Source organism: Chelonoidis abingdonii, chromosome 2 (assembly GCF_003597395.2).
Source record: "Chelonoidis abingdonii isolate Lonesome George chromosome 2, CheloAbing_2.0, whole genome shotgun sequence".
Taxonomy (NCBI): Eukaryota; Metazoa; Chordata; order Testudines; family Testudinidae; genus Chelonoidis; species Chelonoidis abingdonii.
Genome location: NC_133770.1, coordinates 200,803,390 through 200,818,327, shown reverse-complemented (window position 1 = coordinate 200,818,327; position 14,938 = coordinate 200,803,390). Strand labels below are relative to the sequence as shown.

Genomic DNA, 14,938 nt, shown 5'->3' with positions numbered 1-14,938 from the left:
TACTACTTTCCTCTCTCTCTCTGCTGCAAGTACTTCACCTCACACTTGCCTTTTTCACAGCTACATCAATTAGTGATTCAAGGTTATTTTCTACAACTTGCTCTTCCTTAATGGCCTCATTACTTACCAAAACCAAGTCTGAAACAGTATTGCCATCACATTCCAGGTGAGTGTCCTAATGCTAACTAGCTACTGGCTATTCTAGGGTGGATCTCTCTTTCTCCCTGCCTCCCCATCCCATATCTCCCATTCCTGAATCTGAACAACCTTCCTGATGATTTTTTTAAAATTTTGGGCAGTAATGATAAGTCTCCATGAAAAGTTTCTGTTTCAATTAATTGGCATTTCCCAACAGAAACATATTTTACCAAAAAATTCCCAACCAGCTCCACCAACAATGGCAGAGATAACAGCAAAGAAAGGAATCCATATCCAATACTGTTAGTGTAATGTTGGCTCAATAGTAGCCCAACAGTTTTTCACAATCTTCAAATATAGTCTAGACTATGTGTGATTCTAATTATGTCTACAGCTTCTGTAGAACACTTCTCTTCCACTCTAACTAATCTGGAAATTAAGTGATGCACTACAGTGCCTGAGAATTGTCTGAATGGAGTACTGTTGATATTTTTTTATAATAAAGAATGATCCAAGACACTTAGGGCTTATCTGTGCACAGAAGTTGTGCAAGTTTAATTTAAGCTCAAAATCTGATTTAGATAAATTAGTTAAAATACAAAACTCCATGAACACCCTTATGTTGGTTTAAAACTGGCTATATAGAGTTTAGCTTGTGCCTGTAAATTTACCACCACAAGCTGAACTGATATAAGCCAAGCTTACACTGATCTAAGAGCTCCTATACAGAAAAAGTTATAGTGGTTTAAATCAAATTAGTATAAAAATCACACCTTTAGTTTAACTGATGCTACTTTGCATGTAGAGCACGCCTAACAAAACGATAGAAAATACAACTAACTACTTTGCAAGAAAAACAAGAATTTCAAATATTTTGGAGTAAAACTTTAGATCTCATTCAGTTCACTGTATTTCATAAAAATGGAGCTTATTGAAAAATCCCAGATAAGCCATTTTCAAAAAATAGAAGAAATGAGGTTCGTAATGTGTGCAGACAATGTATAAAATAACTTCAAAATACCCAATTAAACAAAGAAACCAGTCCTTTTGGAAAAGTCCATTAAAAGTCAGTAAAGTACAAATTTTAACAAAAAATCTCAACTCATGAAATCATTGTTGCTCAAAAACAGTCTCAAATGTCTGCTAAAATGACCCTTCTCTGATATATAGACCAGATTTGTGTATACAAAGAATATTGCCTCAATAACAGCTATCTTTTTACAGGTACTCAATGTTACTTGATAATGGAATTTACCCTGCAGGACATGAAGCAAAACAGAGGGAATTATAATATTTAGCTCGCATATAGCACTTTTCATCCATAGATCTCAAAGCATTTTAGAAAAGACGTCAGATTTGACTATCTCCATGTTAAAGGTAGAAAAACTGTAACACAATGTTGTGAAACAAAAAGCGAGCAGGGAAGTGACTCATTCAAGATCATATACAGTTGGTCAGTGGCAGAGCTGGGAATAAAACTCAGGTCTCCTGAATTAAGAGTTCAGTGCTCTATTTGCTAGATCATCCTGCTTTCATTGGCTCTAGGACTGTATATACATATGGTGAAAACCTGGCTCCATGGAAATCAATAAGAGCTTTGCCACTGACTTCAAAGAAGCAGAAGTTCACTTATAGAATGTACAATACTGTACTGATTAATGGCTCAGTAAAATTAGATATAAACTGACAAAATGTTCTGCTATGATCTTGCCGTGATAGATATCTTTCCATGCCCTATTTTTAATTAAGTGTTTAATGCATGTGGTAGAATAAAGTTATAAGGCATCATCTGGTAAGGCAGTTCATTCCATTTAGACCAATGTTTACATACACCTTTAGGGAAGCAAATATTTCTCACAAATTGTTCTTGTTCCCAGGATTAATTTTTCTAAATGAAAAAAATGTTATTTCTATTCGACATTTATTCTCTCTCTTGGCAGATTAAAGAGAACATCTGAAGAATTTTTTGTAAAGCACTAAAATGGAGGTGGGGGATCTCTAACTGAGCATACAGAACCTCATGATATCATTTTTAGATAGTTACCTCTGACAACAGCAGCAATTTTAACTGGGATTTATGGTTTGCTGATATATGTGAAGGGGATGCCATTTGCAGATATTACATTGTGGACTAATTTCCCAAAGGAAATTGGAATGAGGTGGAAGCCTTGTTTCTTGAGGAATTTTAAGGTAGACTGGCCAAAGCACTCAAAAAATACAGATCTGGGCACAATCCTGAAATGGCAGAGTGATGGAGCGAAGGACCCATAGGTCTCTTTCACGTCTAACTTTTTAGATTTTATGGGAAATTCCGGTCAAGAAAGGGTAGACTTCCTCAGAGCTCAAATTGGGATGGGTCACAAAGGGTCACCAACCTTGTCCCTTTTTTCTTGAGAGAGCCATGTTGTTCTTTACTTTTTTGTTTTAAAGTAAGCTTTGAACTCTCATGGCTATGAACTGGAAGCTAGTGGGACATCTGAGCCCAACCAAGGGATGATCCCACATAGCCCAGCAGGACAACCCTATTCACGCACCCTTTCCCTTTTCCGGGACAGTGAGGGCCTAACCTGGTCAGGAGTATGAGCCTGAGGCCAGGTGGCTTTCTCTCTGACTCTAACAACTGCTGCTCCTCCCTCTGCTGAACCCTTTCTGCAGACTCAGGCAAACATCACTGTATCTTTTAAAGTTTTCAAACTTCTCTTTACAACCTAAGGCCTAGAAACCATTTTTTTTCTCCCAAGTGAAAACTTAGATTTTGACATCATCACAAGGCTTGTGGGGCCAGTCTCTGAGGCACACCAAGATTTTTGCCTATGATTCAATCTGGCAGTATCTAGGGGTGTATTTCAATACCACTGAAAGGGAGCCAAGCCAAGGTACCTGTGATCATGTTTTGAAGTCCAACAAGTCTTAACTAGACTTCTGTTTGGTTTAGGTTTTTAATTTGTTAGAGATGGCTCGTCAGTGTGTGTGGGATACAAGAATTGAATACAGATATAGCCCACTGGCCCATTGGTCTGTCTGTAAATGGCACTGTTAGCTAATGTGCTGGAGTCAGGGTTACACAGCTGTGCCTCACAACTTGCTAAATTAAATTCTAGAATAGATGGGATGTAAAAACCACTTCCTATACTCTGCAAATAGTATCACAGAAAGTTAATTAAAAAAACTGTTAAAGTGTTTGCTGGTGTCATCACTGATATTTTCGTATTGACATTTCACCAAAGGGAAGAGTGAAGACCACAAACTTTCCTTCCACTGCTCTTGGGTTTCCATTACAATTCTCTTTAAACCTCCTGTGTTTCAATTAATTAAAAAATAGGATTTGGAAAGTCAAATGTACCAGTCAGACATTATTTAAAATAACTTTTAAAACTGAAAAATGTACTGTTTTTATGGGACCTAATAACTTGGCTTAGCCTTTAGAAATGATCTCTGGGCTGAGTGATATTAAAATTTCTATGGAAAATTTTAGGGGAAGATCTTCAAAGGCTCAAATTAGTGTTTGGTCCCTACTGTCCTTAGGCCCTTTGGAAATCTTCTCTCTTACCTTCAAGCAAAGAAGAGTTTTCTTTCCTTCCAGAACCTTTTAAGTTTGCATTTTGGTCTCTTTAGAAGATCAGTAAAGACCCTAAATATAACCAGAGATATAGAACAAGAAAGCAGCTACTCAGGGATGCCACTGAAGGAAACCATTGGTGAGGGTGAGTATGGAGCTCCACTCTGGATTTATCATGACTGACTGTTACAGGTGGAAGGTGCAGCTAATCAAGCCTTCCCTGCTATAGGGAGACTGCTAACACAATCCCATGCTTGTTTCAGGAAAAAAAATGATCCCCTCAACTGGTAGAATGACTGATGGCTACATAACAGGTATAGTCATTTCCATCCCAGAATTTCTTATAAAACAGCTTTTGGGGCAGAGGGAAAAGAAACAGAATTAGCAAGTTTTAAAAGTGTTGTTTAGTCAGGAAAGTGACTATGTAACAACAGTATCTTCTCATTCCCCACATCTGGTCACTATGCTGACAAAGAGAAGTTTTTTACTGTTGACAAAGCTAAGATAGGTAGGGAAGAATGACCTAGGTTCCATCTCAGTAAAAGTGTCATATTAAACCTAAGGGCAAAATCTTCATTTTTGGAGGAAAGCTGAGAGGTAGAGGGAACACAGGTTGGATTTTAGATCCCAGGCTGAGCCTGGCAGTCAGAAAAGTCTTCTCTCATATTTGACCTGTAATTAATGTGAAAGAATATTATCTGGGGAGAATATAGATCCCCAAAATAGATCCCCAAAATATCATTTTAAACAGCCAACTGACTACAACTGCAACTAACTTATAATGATACTGAAATAAATGAAGGGTAGAGGACAGAGTGCCGGAAAGGAAGATGGCATTTAAAAAGGAAGTGTCCCATTAGCAGCTACTGGACTTCAACAGTTAGAGGCTAAATTCTCCTTTAGCTCATCATTGCTTGAAAGGGAAATACCAATAAATAAATAAAATGAAGATATGAAAAGTGACATTTTACCACGGTAGCTCTAGTAGCCTGGAATAGGATACAGTCTTTCAATGGTTGGCTGTTTAAACGTAGCCGAGGCTGAGGAATAACCAAAATGTATTATCTTCTGAAAGCTGTTCAACAGCCTGCACAAAACGAATTTATGTTTATAATCCAGCTCCTAGTAGATAGATGGTTCACATCATAATTGGCACTAATTGGCCTTACTGCTGACAGTCTTGACAGAAGAGCCAAACAAATAACTACCTTGCTGCTCCCACCTCCAGGAGATAGCAAGAAAGAAAGGATCCTCCAGCTTTCCTCTTCCACAGGGACAAAAGAGAAAGCAAACAGCAAGAATAGTCAGCAACTACAGAGATAGGTGAAGCCACACGGGCCTATCGCATACAGACTTTATTAATGTGGCCATGCCTTCCTCCTCTCCCCAGCTTTAAACAGTGCCCATTTGGGAAAGGGTTTTTTGTTTGTTTTTCATCCTATCCTAACTGTCTCCCTTTTGTAGTCTCTTCATTCCTAAATGGCTAATTACTCTGTCATTCTGTTTCTGAAGAACTTCTGGGCCAGAAGGACTGATGACCAGGTAGTGTGGACCCAAAAGCATGTACCCCAAAACAGTACAATCTACAGTGGTGACAAGGGCTAATTTCATACAGGTAGTGAGGTTGCAAGGTCATGAGATATTATTTCCCAATGGAAATGGCTCACTGATGTTGCAATGTGCAATATTCTCTAAAACTCTGTCATTGCCAAACCCTTGTCATGGCAATTAAATACATTTGTATCACTGCTGTGATGTCTTCTCTCAAAAATTCAGCTCTTCTCCTTTGTGATATATGTTGATCACTCCTACCTTGGATCCCTGGCAATGTAATTATTTCCTGAAATGGTAGCAAGCAATCTCCAAATGACTCCATTAGCAGAGCAACTGAATCATCCATCAAATTCTGTTACCAAAATGAGAGCCCAGATCTTTCTTAACTTTGTATATATTTGCATTTACCACCAATTTATAAAATAGCAAAGGTTTCACTTACCTAATTGGATAACCTGTACAACCTTTTCCCAGACTCCTTTTGGGAATGTTATGGAGCATAAATACAAGCCTGTGTCTGCTTCAGTGGTCTTCATGAAGTTTAGGGACTTGTCTCTTGAGGAAGCATTTATAAAGCGAATTCTATCCTTATATTTGTCTTCAATATGCACACCGTACAATGGGTGGGAGACAGCAATGACTTCTTTGCCAGCTACAATACTCTTAACCCAGGACATCTGGGTTATGCCATCTGTCTTTGGATAGACGCATTCCAGAGTCATATTATTGGTGAGTTTTACAGTTGCATCCACAAATCTTCCTTCCCCTGTGGCTGAAACACATACCCAGCATTAGCACTAATTGTAGCTTCAAAGTTTAACACAACTAGCTAGCTAACATTCTAAGATTAAGCAAAATAGTTTAGAGATTGAAAAGCCTGGCAGCACAAGAACAAGCCCAGCAAAATCCTTATGGGTGTTATTACTTATAACAGTTAGTTTTTCTGAATGCCTTCAAAATTATTTAAGCCACACATAAATACTGATGAATTCTGATTATATCTGTCATGCAAGAAAAAAAGAACATGTATTGCTAAAGAAAAAGAAAGCAATCTTACTTTCAGATAACTGGAGAACAACAATAAGGCAGGCAAGATAGTCCATCCCTGAGAGCGCTGGGGCAGACTACTATGTGATACAGCTTTATTCAGACTTCCTTCACAATATGCTATTTCCTAATCAACTGTTATCACTGAAGTCTTTACTTTTGAAATGAGATACCTGAAAGAAACAATGTGCTTTTACTTTCACATAAACAATAGCCCCATCTATAGGCAATCAGGTTCACAGTATAGTTCAGCTATTCACATCAGACTAAATGTCTATCAAAATTCACTGAAACAGAAACTTCCCAACTCCATGAGAACTTGAGAAATATGGATGATGATGATCATGATGATGATGAGGTGATCTAGGGCACTGGCTCCCAGCCTTTCCAGACTACTGTACCCCCAGGAGTCTGATTTTTTTGCATAACCCCAAGTCTCACCTCTCTTAAAAATTACTTGCTTACAAAACCAGACATAAAAATATAAAAGTTCCACAACACACTATTACTGAAATATTGCTTACTTTCTCATTTTTACCATATTATACAATAAATCAACTAGAATACAAATATTGTACTTACATTCAGGGCCGGTTCCAGGCAGCATACGGGGAGACCTTGGCAAACCAGCAAAGTGCCTAAAATCACTATGGCTTATTGTTAAAAAGCAACCTAGTCAGCAAGCTATAGATTGGCCATTCGGCAATCTCAGCGTGACCAAGGCAGGAGGGGAGGAGGGGTTTGGGTGCCACGGAAAGGGCAACTTGACCCTGCATCCTTCCTGATAAGAACTGTGTTGAAGTTGCTGATACATGCATTTTAAAAGAGCAGGAATGTCTATTGGGGTCTCAGAGCTGCAGACTCTGGAAAAACCCACACCTGGTTAATCAATAATCAGAAGGAACCTCTTGCTTGAAATTGCTTACTTAACAAGGTTTCTTTAAGGCACATGTCATTCTATTACTAATGTATAAATAAGGGGGAAAGCTTGAGATAGTTGGACTCGTTTGGGGACTGTTTTAGACTCTCCCTCTGGATACATCTTGTGGTCCCCACTGGCAGACGGAAGATTTGGCCACCAGAAACCTGCCACTGTGTCATTGGAAAGCCACACTCAGTTTTGGTAATTATCAAGGGTTGAGGGTGTTTTATTAATCTTGCTGCAGATGTGTGTAAGTGCTTGAGACTAGTAAAGTTTAGCTTTAAGTGAAAGCACTCTTGTGTTGTCCTGTTTGTGCCAGCCATCTATCAGTCGGACAGCCGTATCTCCCCTGATTTATTTCCTGACACCTCCTCTCACAGAGTAAAAGTTACCAAGAGCTTTGGGTTGAAGAACCCTGGGTAACAGCACCAGTGCAGCAAGCAAGTGCTTGGGACGGCCAACAGAAAGGGGCGACATGTCTGGCTCTTTGGCAGTGGGTCCCTTAGTCCCTCTCGGAGGGAAGGACCTACCGCCAAAGGATGAAGCAATGGTAATAGAGCTCCCACTGAAGTGCCACTGATACGGCTTTTTTTCCCCCTCTTTCCCACCCCCTCCCTGCTTGGGGTGGCATAAACGCTGGAGCTGGCCCTGCTTACATTTCAGCGTATAGTGTATAGAGCAGTATAAAGAAACATAAAGACTTCACCAGTGCTTTTTATGTAGCCTGTTGTAAAACTAGGGAAATAACTAGACCAGTTGATGTACCACTTAGAAGACCTCTGTGTACTCCCTGGGGTTCACATACCCCTGGTTGAAAGCCACTGATACAAGGATCCTTAGTTTCCATCTGTGCAGGCCAATAAAATTCCTATTGTATTCAAAGAAAACTAGTTGCATGGTTTCATTCTACAGTAGTTTAAACGGGAAAGCAATCCCCCAGACTACCCTCGAGCATAAGTAGTCCTGTGACTGTCACAGAACTGATCTTCTTGATAGGTCTTGAATCATAGTTGTTTCACTTGTTTCCTACTCAACACTATTTGGAAGACCAGAGAAAGGGCAACACCAGATTTGAAATGCCCATTATGTATCTCATTTAAGGACTGAGACTTGATTTTAATACAATGGTCTACAGGTTAGCAAGTGGCTTCCTCACATTCAGATATCATAATGATGGGTGTGATATGAGAACTTATGTAGAACTGGGATCTGAGTTGGGACTTGTTCTATTGGCAATACAAATTTATCCTTCTTAGGCCAAAGTCTAATTTAGAGCCAGCTTGCCACAGAGGACACAAAATGTTGACCATAATAGCAAAGAGGAGTGGCAAATGGGAGTTTCAGAGTGCATAGCTGCTGATCCTGTGCTTGGAGGTGGATGAACTTGGTGAGTAGTTATTTGCCAAGTAAACTCGTGATCAAGTGCACATAAACAGCAAACAGGAGCTTTTGTTCTAGGTATAACTCTACACTTAATGCTGTGATGTCCAGCAATAGAACCGTGGTTGTGATGAACAATACACGTGCAATGTTTTGTTTCCTACTGGGAGCCACGAGGGATTTCCTCTGTATGAAGTACAAGTTGGTAACTGTGCTAGAAGAAAAGATTTGTAGTCTGGAAGGACAAATATACATACCATGGAGCATCAGAGAGGTTGAGGGATTCTTGGACAACCAGATTCAGAAAACTTCACCACTCCAGATTCAAAAAACAAAGGAACTAGCTGCCAAGGAACCAGAGAGTATGGAAACTGGAGAGGAGGTTTGGTAGTTCATAACCACCAGAGGCAAGAGGGCCAGGTAGCTTTCTACGTGGCAGGATGCAGATGAAGGATGGGCACGTTGTGACCAACAGAAAGAAGAGCCCCAGTAGGCATTCCACACAGCCAGAAGTACCCAACTGTTATCACATTCTCAGTGTGGAAACTGTAGAAGATATCTCTGAAGATCCAGCTGGTCAAGCAGAATGGAGAGCTGCATAGGACATACTGTGGATGGCTGTACAGCCCAACCTGCAGGGCAATGCAGGCTGCCCATGAAGAGATCTCCAGCCATCCAAGGAAGACAGACTATCCCTGTTGGGAATTTGATATTCATAAGAATGGAGAGAACATTCTGCAAGGCACAGGCGGACAACAGGATGATGTGTTATCTTCCCAGGCATGAGATTTGACTGTAAGACTGGATAGGTTCTGAAGTTGGTGGGCAAGAATCCATTGATGATGGTGTATCATAATAATAATATCATAATATAATAACACTGCTGCACAAATTATAGACAACTTCAGGGAATTTGGAAGGACACTGAAGGAGAAGAATGCCCACATGATCTTCTTGGAAATCCTTCCTATCTGGAAGTGAAGGAAGACAGAAAATAGAAGATTCTGGAAGTGAAATGCTCGCTTGGTAAGTGGTGTCAGATACAGGGTTTTAGTTTTGTGGAACATTGATCCACCTTCTATGGGCAAAGAGGCTGTACAAATTGGATGGCCTTCATCTCAATAAAAGAGGAACATATCTTCTAGGAGACATACTGGCTAGACTAGCCTGGAACGCATTAAAGAAGAACAAAAGAGGAGGGTGAAAAGGGAGAATAAATGAGAACTTATATAAAACAAAATCAAGATGTTGAGAACAAAATTAATCAAGACACCAAGGAACATAAAGAGAATAAATTATTTAATAGCCTATATACAATGCTAATAGTCTGGGTAATAAATGAGAGGAATTGGAATTGCTCATTTAAGAGCATAAATTTGACCAAGTTAGTATAACTGAAACTTGGTGGGAAGGTTTGCATGACTGAAATGTTAAAATCAATGGTTATAACCTATTTAGGAAGAACTGAGTGGGCAAAATGGAATGGAATTCTTTTATACCTCAAGCTATCTTGTTGGAAGATGAAGGGTGCTCAGGTATGGATGCTCCTATGATGCTGTAGTTGCCCTCAGTTCCTGGTTATTGAGAGGTATAATCACTGACAGGGAGAGGTGCTGGGTTATATTTATTTTTATAACGTACTAAGTGCTTTACATTAAAAGATGGAGACAAGGTCTCTGCTCCAAGAGTTTATATTCTGAAATAGACAGCTAGATCAGACAGTATAATGCTCAGAGGAAATGGAAAATAAGGAGCCTGATTCACCAGTGCATTACTCCCATTTTCCATCTGTATAGCTCCACTGATTTCAGTGGAGTTACACTAATGTGAGACTGGAACAACGGTCAACTAGGCCCAAATCTATTATTTAAGAAATTGCAACTTTAGAAAACTTCCACCAAAACACTCCTCATGTCCTTGTTGGAGCAGGAAAACCTGCAAACCACCTATAATGTCTGTACACAGGGGGATGGCTTTCTAGACTGGAAGATTATTATTTATATAATGCCACAGTTGAGCATGGCATTTTACAGATCTGCAGAATTTGGCACTGGATAGAGAAAGAAATATAAACTTGTGCTAATACATTTTTGTTCTTATTATTCCTAGTGAAGCATCCTACACATCTGTCATCCTTAATTGGAACCGAGCTGGACTACTCAAGAAGCCTCACAAATGACAAATTCCTTTCAGTGAAAGTAAATTTCACTCATCTGTTTATATATAAATGACTGTTTTGTTGAACTGGATTCTGGGCTCTTTTCTCTCCAGCTGTCATTAAAAGAGAAATGGAACTTACTAAGATCAATAACCAACCCTTCAGATGCCTAATTATTTTGGGTGTGATATGTTGTAACAAATACATGTCAGCAGATGCCAGGCACAATTACTATATAATTCACACAGGGAGAGCAGGGACTACAATGCTGGACATGTAGTTTCAGAAACACAATCCTCTGACACTTCTGCTAAAGGGGAACTTTTTAAACCAACCCACTGCAGGGTTTCTCTGCGAGTGCTGTGATACACCAGTCTACTTTAGATATCTGGGAGCATATACTTTGTATACCAGGAGCTAGGAAGACAAACTCCGTAGCTGCTGTAAGCACTAGGCTCTTTGTAGGCTGTAGTCTTTGGGCAGGGAGTTCCTATTGTGGTTTTGTGGACTGCACATTTAAGGGCTCAGCTTCACAGCCAGAGTCTGGGCAGGGCGCTGTGAAGCTAGCTGGAAACTGACATAATAAAAAGCAAATCTCTAGCAAGCTCCTAAAGCACAGAGTGATCACTGAACACCAAACCTATTAACACTCACACATTTCAACTAACGGGATTACTACACTAGGGCTGCCAGAAAATAAAAAGTGCAGATACCCAGGTGCAAGGACTTTTCATCAACCCAACAGTACAGAAGTCAGTTCTTTGAGGCAGGGGTATAAAGGTAACTGTACCTAGGGGCTCTCAGTTTAGTGCCAGGGATACGCCCTTCCAGCCTACCCATCTTCTGGATGCAACAAAGCAGTGGCCCTTTTCCCCACTCAGTTTTCTTGTCTATGGCCTTGTTGGAGCCCATCTGTACTGACCTCCTGGCATCACATGCAGGTAGTCCCCTGCTTACCAGTCATTTTCCTGTATCCTCCTGCTGCAACTACTACAGATCCTTTACTGGCAACATGCTGCTTCCTTGCTCAGCTGTCAGTGTGCCTGCTACCCAGACTTCCTTCCCCAGCCAGCTCTCTAGCAGCTGCCTCCAGTCTGCTGCTTCTGCGCACATGCAGCTTCTGGCTCTTTCCTGGCCCTTGTCACCCTGGATCTCAGGCTGTCACACCTTTTTACTGAACGTATGGAGCGCTCCAGTGTCTGGATATTGAACAGTACAACACAATGCACCCCACTGACTAGATCCTTTCCCTCCTGCTCAGAGTGAGGGAAACATGTAAGGGGGTCACTCCGTTTATTGCAACTCTATCTGGCAGTACTAGTATTAACTCCCTAATCCTCTCTGTGGACTAGCCATTAGAAGGACACAGCTCTCACTGAAAGAGCCTGATCAAGCTCTCTACTGCCACTTTCCGCAACTCTGTGGTATTTTATAGCAGGCTTATACCATGGGACTTGTCCCCATTGGTGGGGACTGTGCAGGGCCTGGGTATAGCCTGACATGTGTCTTGCTTTTTTTATCTACAATCTTGAAAATTAATTGGTGCATGGGATTTTATATTGAGGTCTTTGAGCTGGTGTTTCAGCAGCAGCTAGATCTCTGATAAATACACCAGAGCTACAGGGAGGCTTCTCCTACAAGTGCCCAGCAATCATGGAGCCATCAGGGAGGAGAAAGCAGGGAAGGAGGGACAGCAGGCCACCTCAAGGCCTTGTTAGCAGAGGAATTAGTAGAACAGAATGAGGCTTAAAGGAGGAAAACAGGCTAGCATGATGGGGGCTCAGATGGCATGAGAAGCAGAAGCATAAATGATAAGGTTTCTCCAGGATCCCCTGCAAACAGTTCTCAGGACTCCAGTCTCCCACTGTTATTACTACATCATCTCGTGCCAGTATTGGTGCACAGAGCAGAAACCAGTCTCTTCCATCCCTCTCTGCCATTTACTTCTGCTTCTATCTGCTCCATTGTGTTGAGATTAATAGGCAGCAGGTTTAAAACAAACATAAGGAAGTACTTCTTCACACAAACACACAATCAATGTGTGGACTTAGTTGCCAAGGGATGTTGTGAAGGTCAAAACTATAACGGGGTACAAAAAAAGAATTAGATAAGGTCTGGAGGATAGGTCTGTTCTGTTTATTCCCCCTGAAGCATCTGGCATTGGCCACTGTCGGAAAATAGGACACTGGGCTAGATGGACCATTTGTTTGATCCCATATGGATGTTCTTAGATTGATTTTCATGCCCTCCGTGCTGAGAGTTCTTTTTAAGGTTTCTCTTGCCTGACCTTATTTCCTCACACCAGTTGATTCCACTTGACTGCTTCATGTTGGGGATCTGTGTGTTGGCACCCAGAGTACGTGCCCCCAAAATGTCCACCCCTTCCTTCTAATTCTAATGGAGATGAGCAACTGGTTGATGATTGCTCATCTCTTCGCTGGTTATAAAGTCTCTCCAGCCAATACCCAGAATCTATTGTAGGCACTTATTTTCAAAGGCATCTGTTTTTCTAGCATTTTAATAGATTTTCGGCTCTCGCAGACATACATTAACAGAGATTACATTTGAGCTGAAAATTCTCAGTTTTGTTTTAGTATGGTATATCTTTGATTTCCACATGTTGCTGAGTTTAGTGAATGCTGATGCCATCTCTTTCCTGAGGTCTCCACTGGCTAACAGAGTACTGTGAGAAATTCCAATTTGAACTATGGGAAAGATCTGAGCACTGCCAGAAGTAGAGCAGTGTGAGACACTGACTGGACCAGAAAAAAAATGGTCAGTGCTTAGAAACGATGTGGATCAAGCTGCAGCAGATGAACGTGGATATCAGCATAAGTAGAGCAAGAATTGGATAAGCCAGAAGACGTGGTGTCTTACTGAAGAAAGAAAAGCACTGAAAAAAAACCTCCTAAATGCTAAGACCAATGAAATATTACAAAAAACAATGGAGGAGTACAAGAAAGCAAACAAAGCAGTGAAAAGCAGTGCAAGGAAAGAGAAACAGATATGGTGAAGACCTACCAACTGAAGCTGCTGCTATGATGGGAAATCACAGAGTTATTTACCAACGGATTAAAACCCTATGTGGAAAATTCAACACATAAAATAGGCCAATAAAAAATAAAGATAGAAAAATGGAGAATAGATGGGCAGAGTAAGGTGATCTCAACAGACCCAGCCTTACTTCAGCCCCCGAGTTCAATGAAACATGCCAGCCTGATCAACTTGATATCAACAACGTCGGTCCAATAGAGATATCAGAAGTACAAGCTTCAGTCAAGAAGCTAAAAAGCAATAAAGTGTGGGGAGCTGATCAAATCACTTGACACTACCACCTTAATGAAACGTCCGAGTTGTTCAGTGAAGTCTGGTAGTGGGAAAGAGACTTCTTCTGACCAGTGGAATAATTGTCAGAATACCCAAAAAGGGTGATCTTACTGACTGTAACAACTGGAGAGAAGTCATATTTCTCCTTGTTGTAGGGAAAGTATTCTGTAGTGTGATACTACACAGGGTGAAAGAAGCAGTGGATGCAAAGCTTACAGAAGAAGAGGTTGGATTCAGGTCTAAGTCAGCCTGTATAGATCAAATAATCTCACTAAAGGACCATCACAGAAGAATGCCTAGAATGGCAGGCCCCTCTTATCAATTTCATTTATTTTTAAAATGCATTTGACAACCTGCATAGATATATATTGTGGAATGTTCTTCAGTTTTATGGAATTCCAGCTAGAGCCATGAACATCATGGTTATGCATAAAGATGCAGAGTGCACTGTAAGACTGAACAACGACAGAGTGGTTCAGCACGGACACTGGTGAGAAACAGGGCTACACTCTATGTCTGTTGTTGTTTGGCATTGCCATAGAGTGAATAATGAAGTATTAGCAACACAAAGACTGCCATAGCATAGGTACATGGCAAATGCATAGAAGACTCATAGACTCATAGACTCGTAGGTCAGAAGGGACCAATATGATCACCTAGTCTGACCTCCTGCACAAAGCAGGCCACAGAACCCTATCCATCCACTTTTATAACAACCCCTATAACAACATGACTGAGTTATTGAAGTCCTCAAAATTGTGGTTTGAAGACCTCAAGCTGCAGAGAATCCACCAGCAAGCGACCCATGCCCCACGCTGCAGAGGAAGGCGAAAAACCTCCAGGGCTCCTGCCA

At 40.8% G+C, this 14,938-nt stretch overlaps 1 protein-coding gene across 2 annotated transcripts in view; it reads right to left on the bottom strand.

The window, feature by feature from the left end:
- CD226 (CD226 molecule) overlaps positions 1-6,445 on the bottom strand; it is a 39,369-nt gene extending 32,924 nt beyond the window's left edge. For both annotated transcript variants that reach the window (XM_032803417.2, XM_075062923.1), the window contains exons 1-2: positions 6,309-6,445; positions 5,694-6,023 (exon numbers count right to left, since the gene is read on the bottom strand). In XM_032803417.2, the coding sequence (XP_032659308.1) occupies positions 5,694-6,023; positions 6,309-6,354 (376 nt within the window). In that variant the 5' untranslated portion in view covers positions 6,355-6,445. The remainder of the gene's footprint in view (positions 1-5,693; positions 6,024-6,308) is intronic.
- Between the last annotated feature and the right edge of the window lie 8,493 nt (positions 6,446-14,938).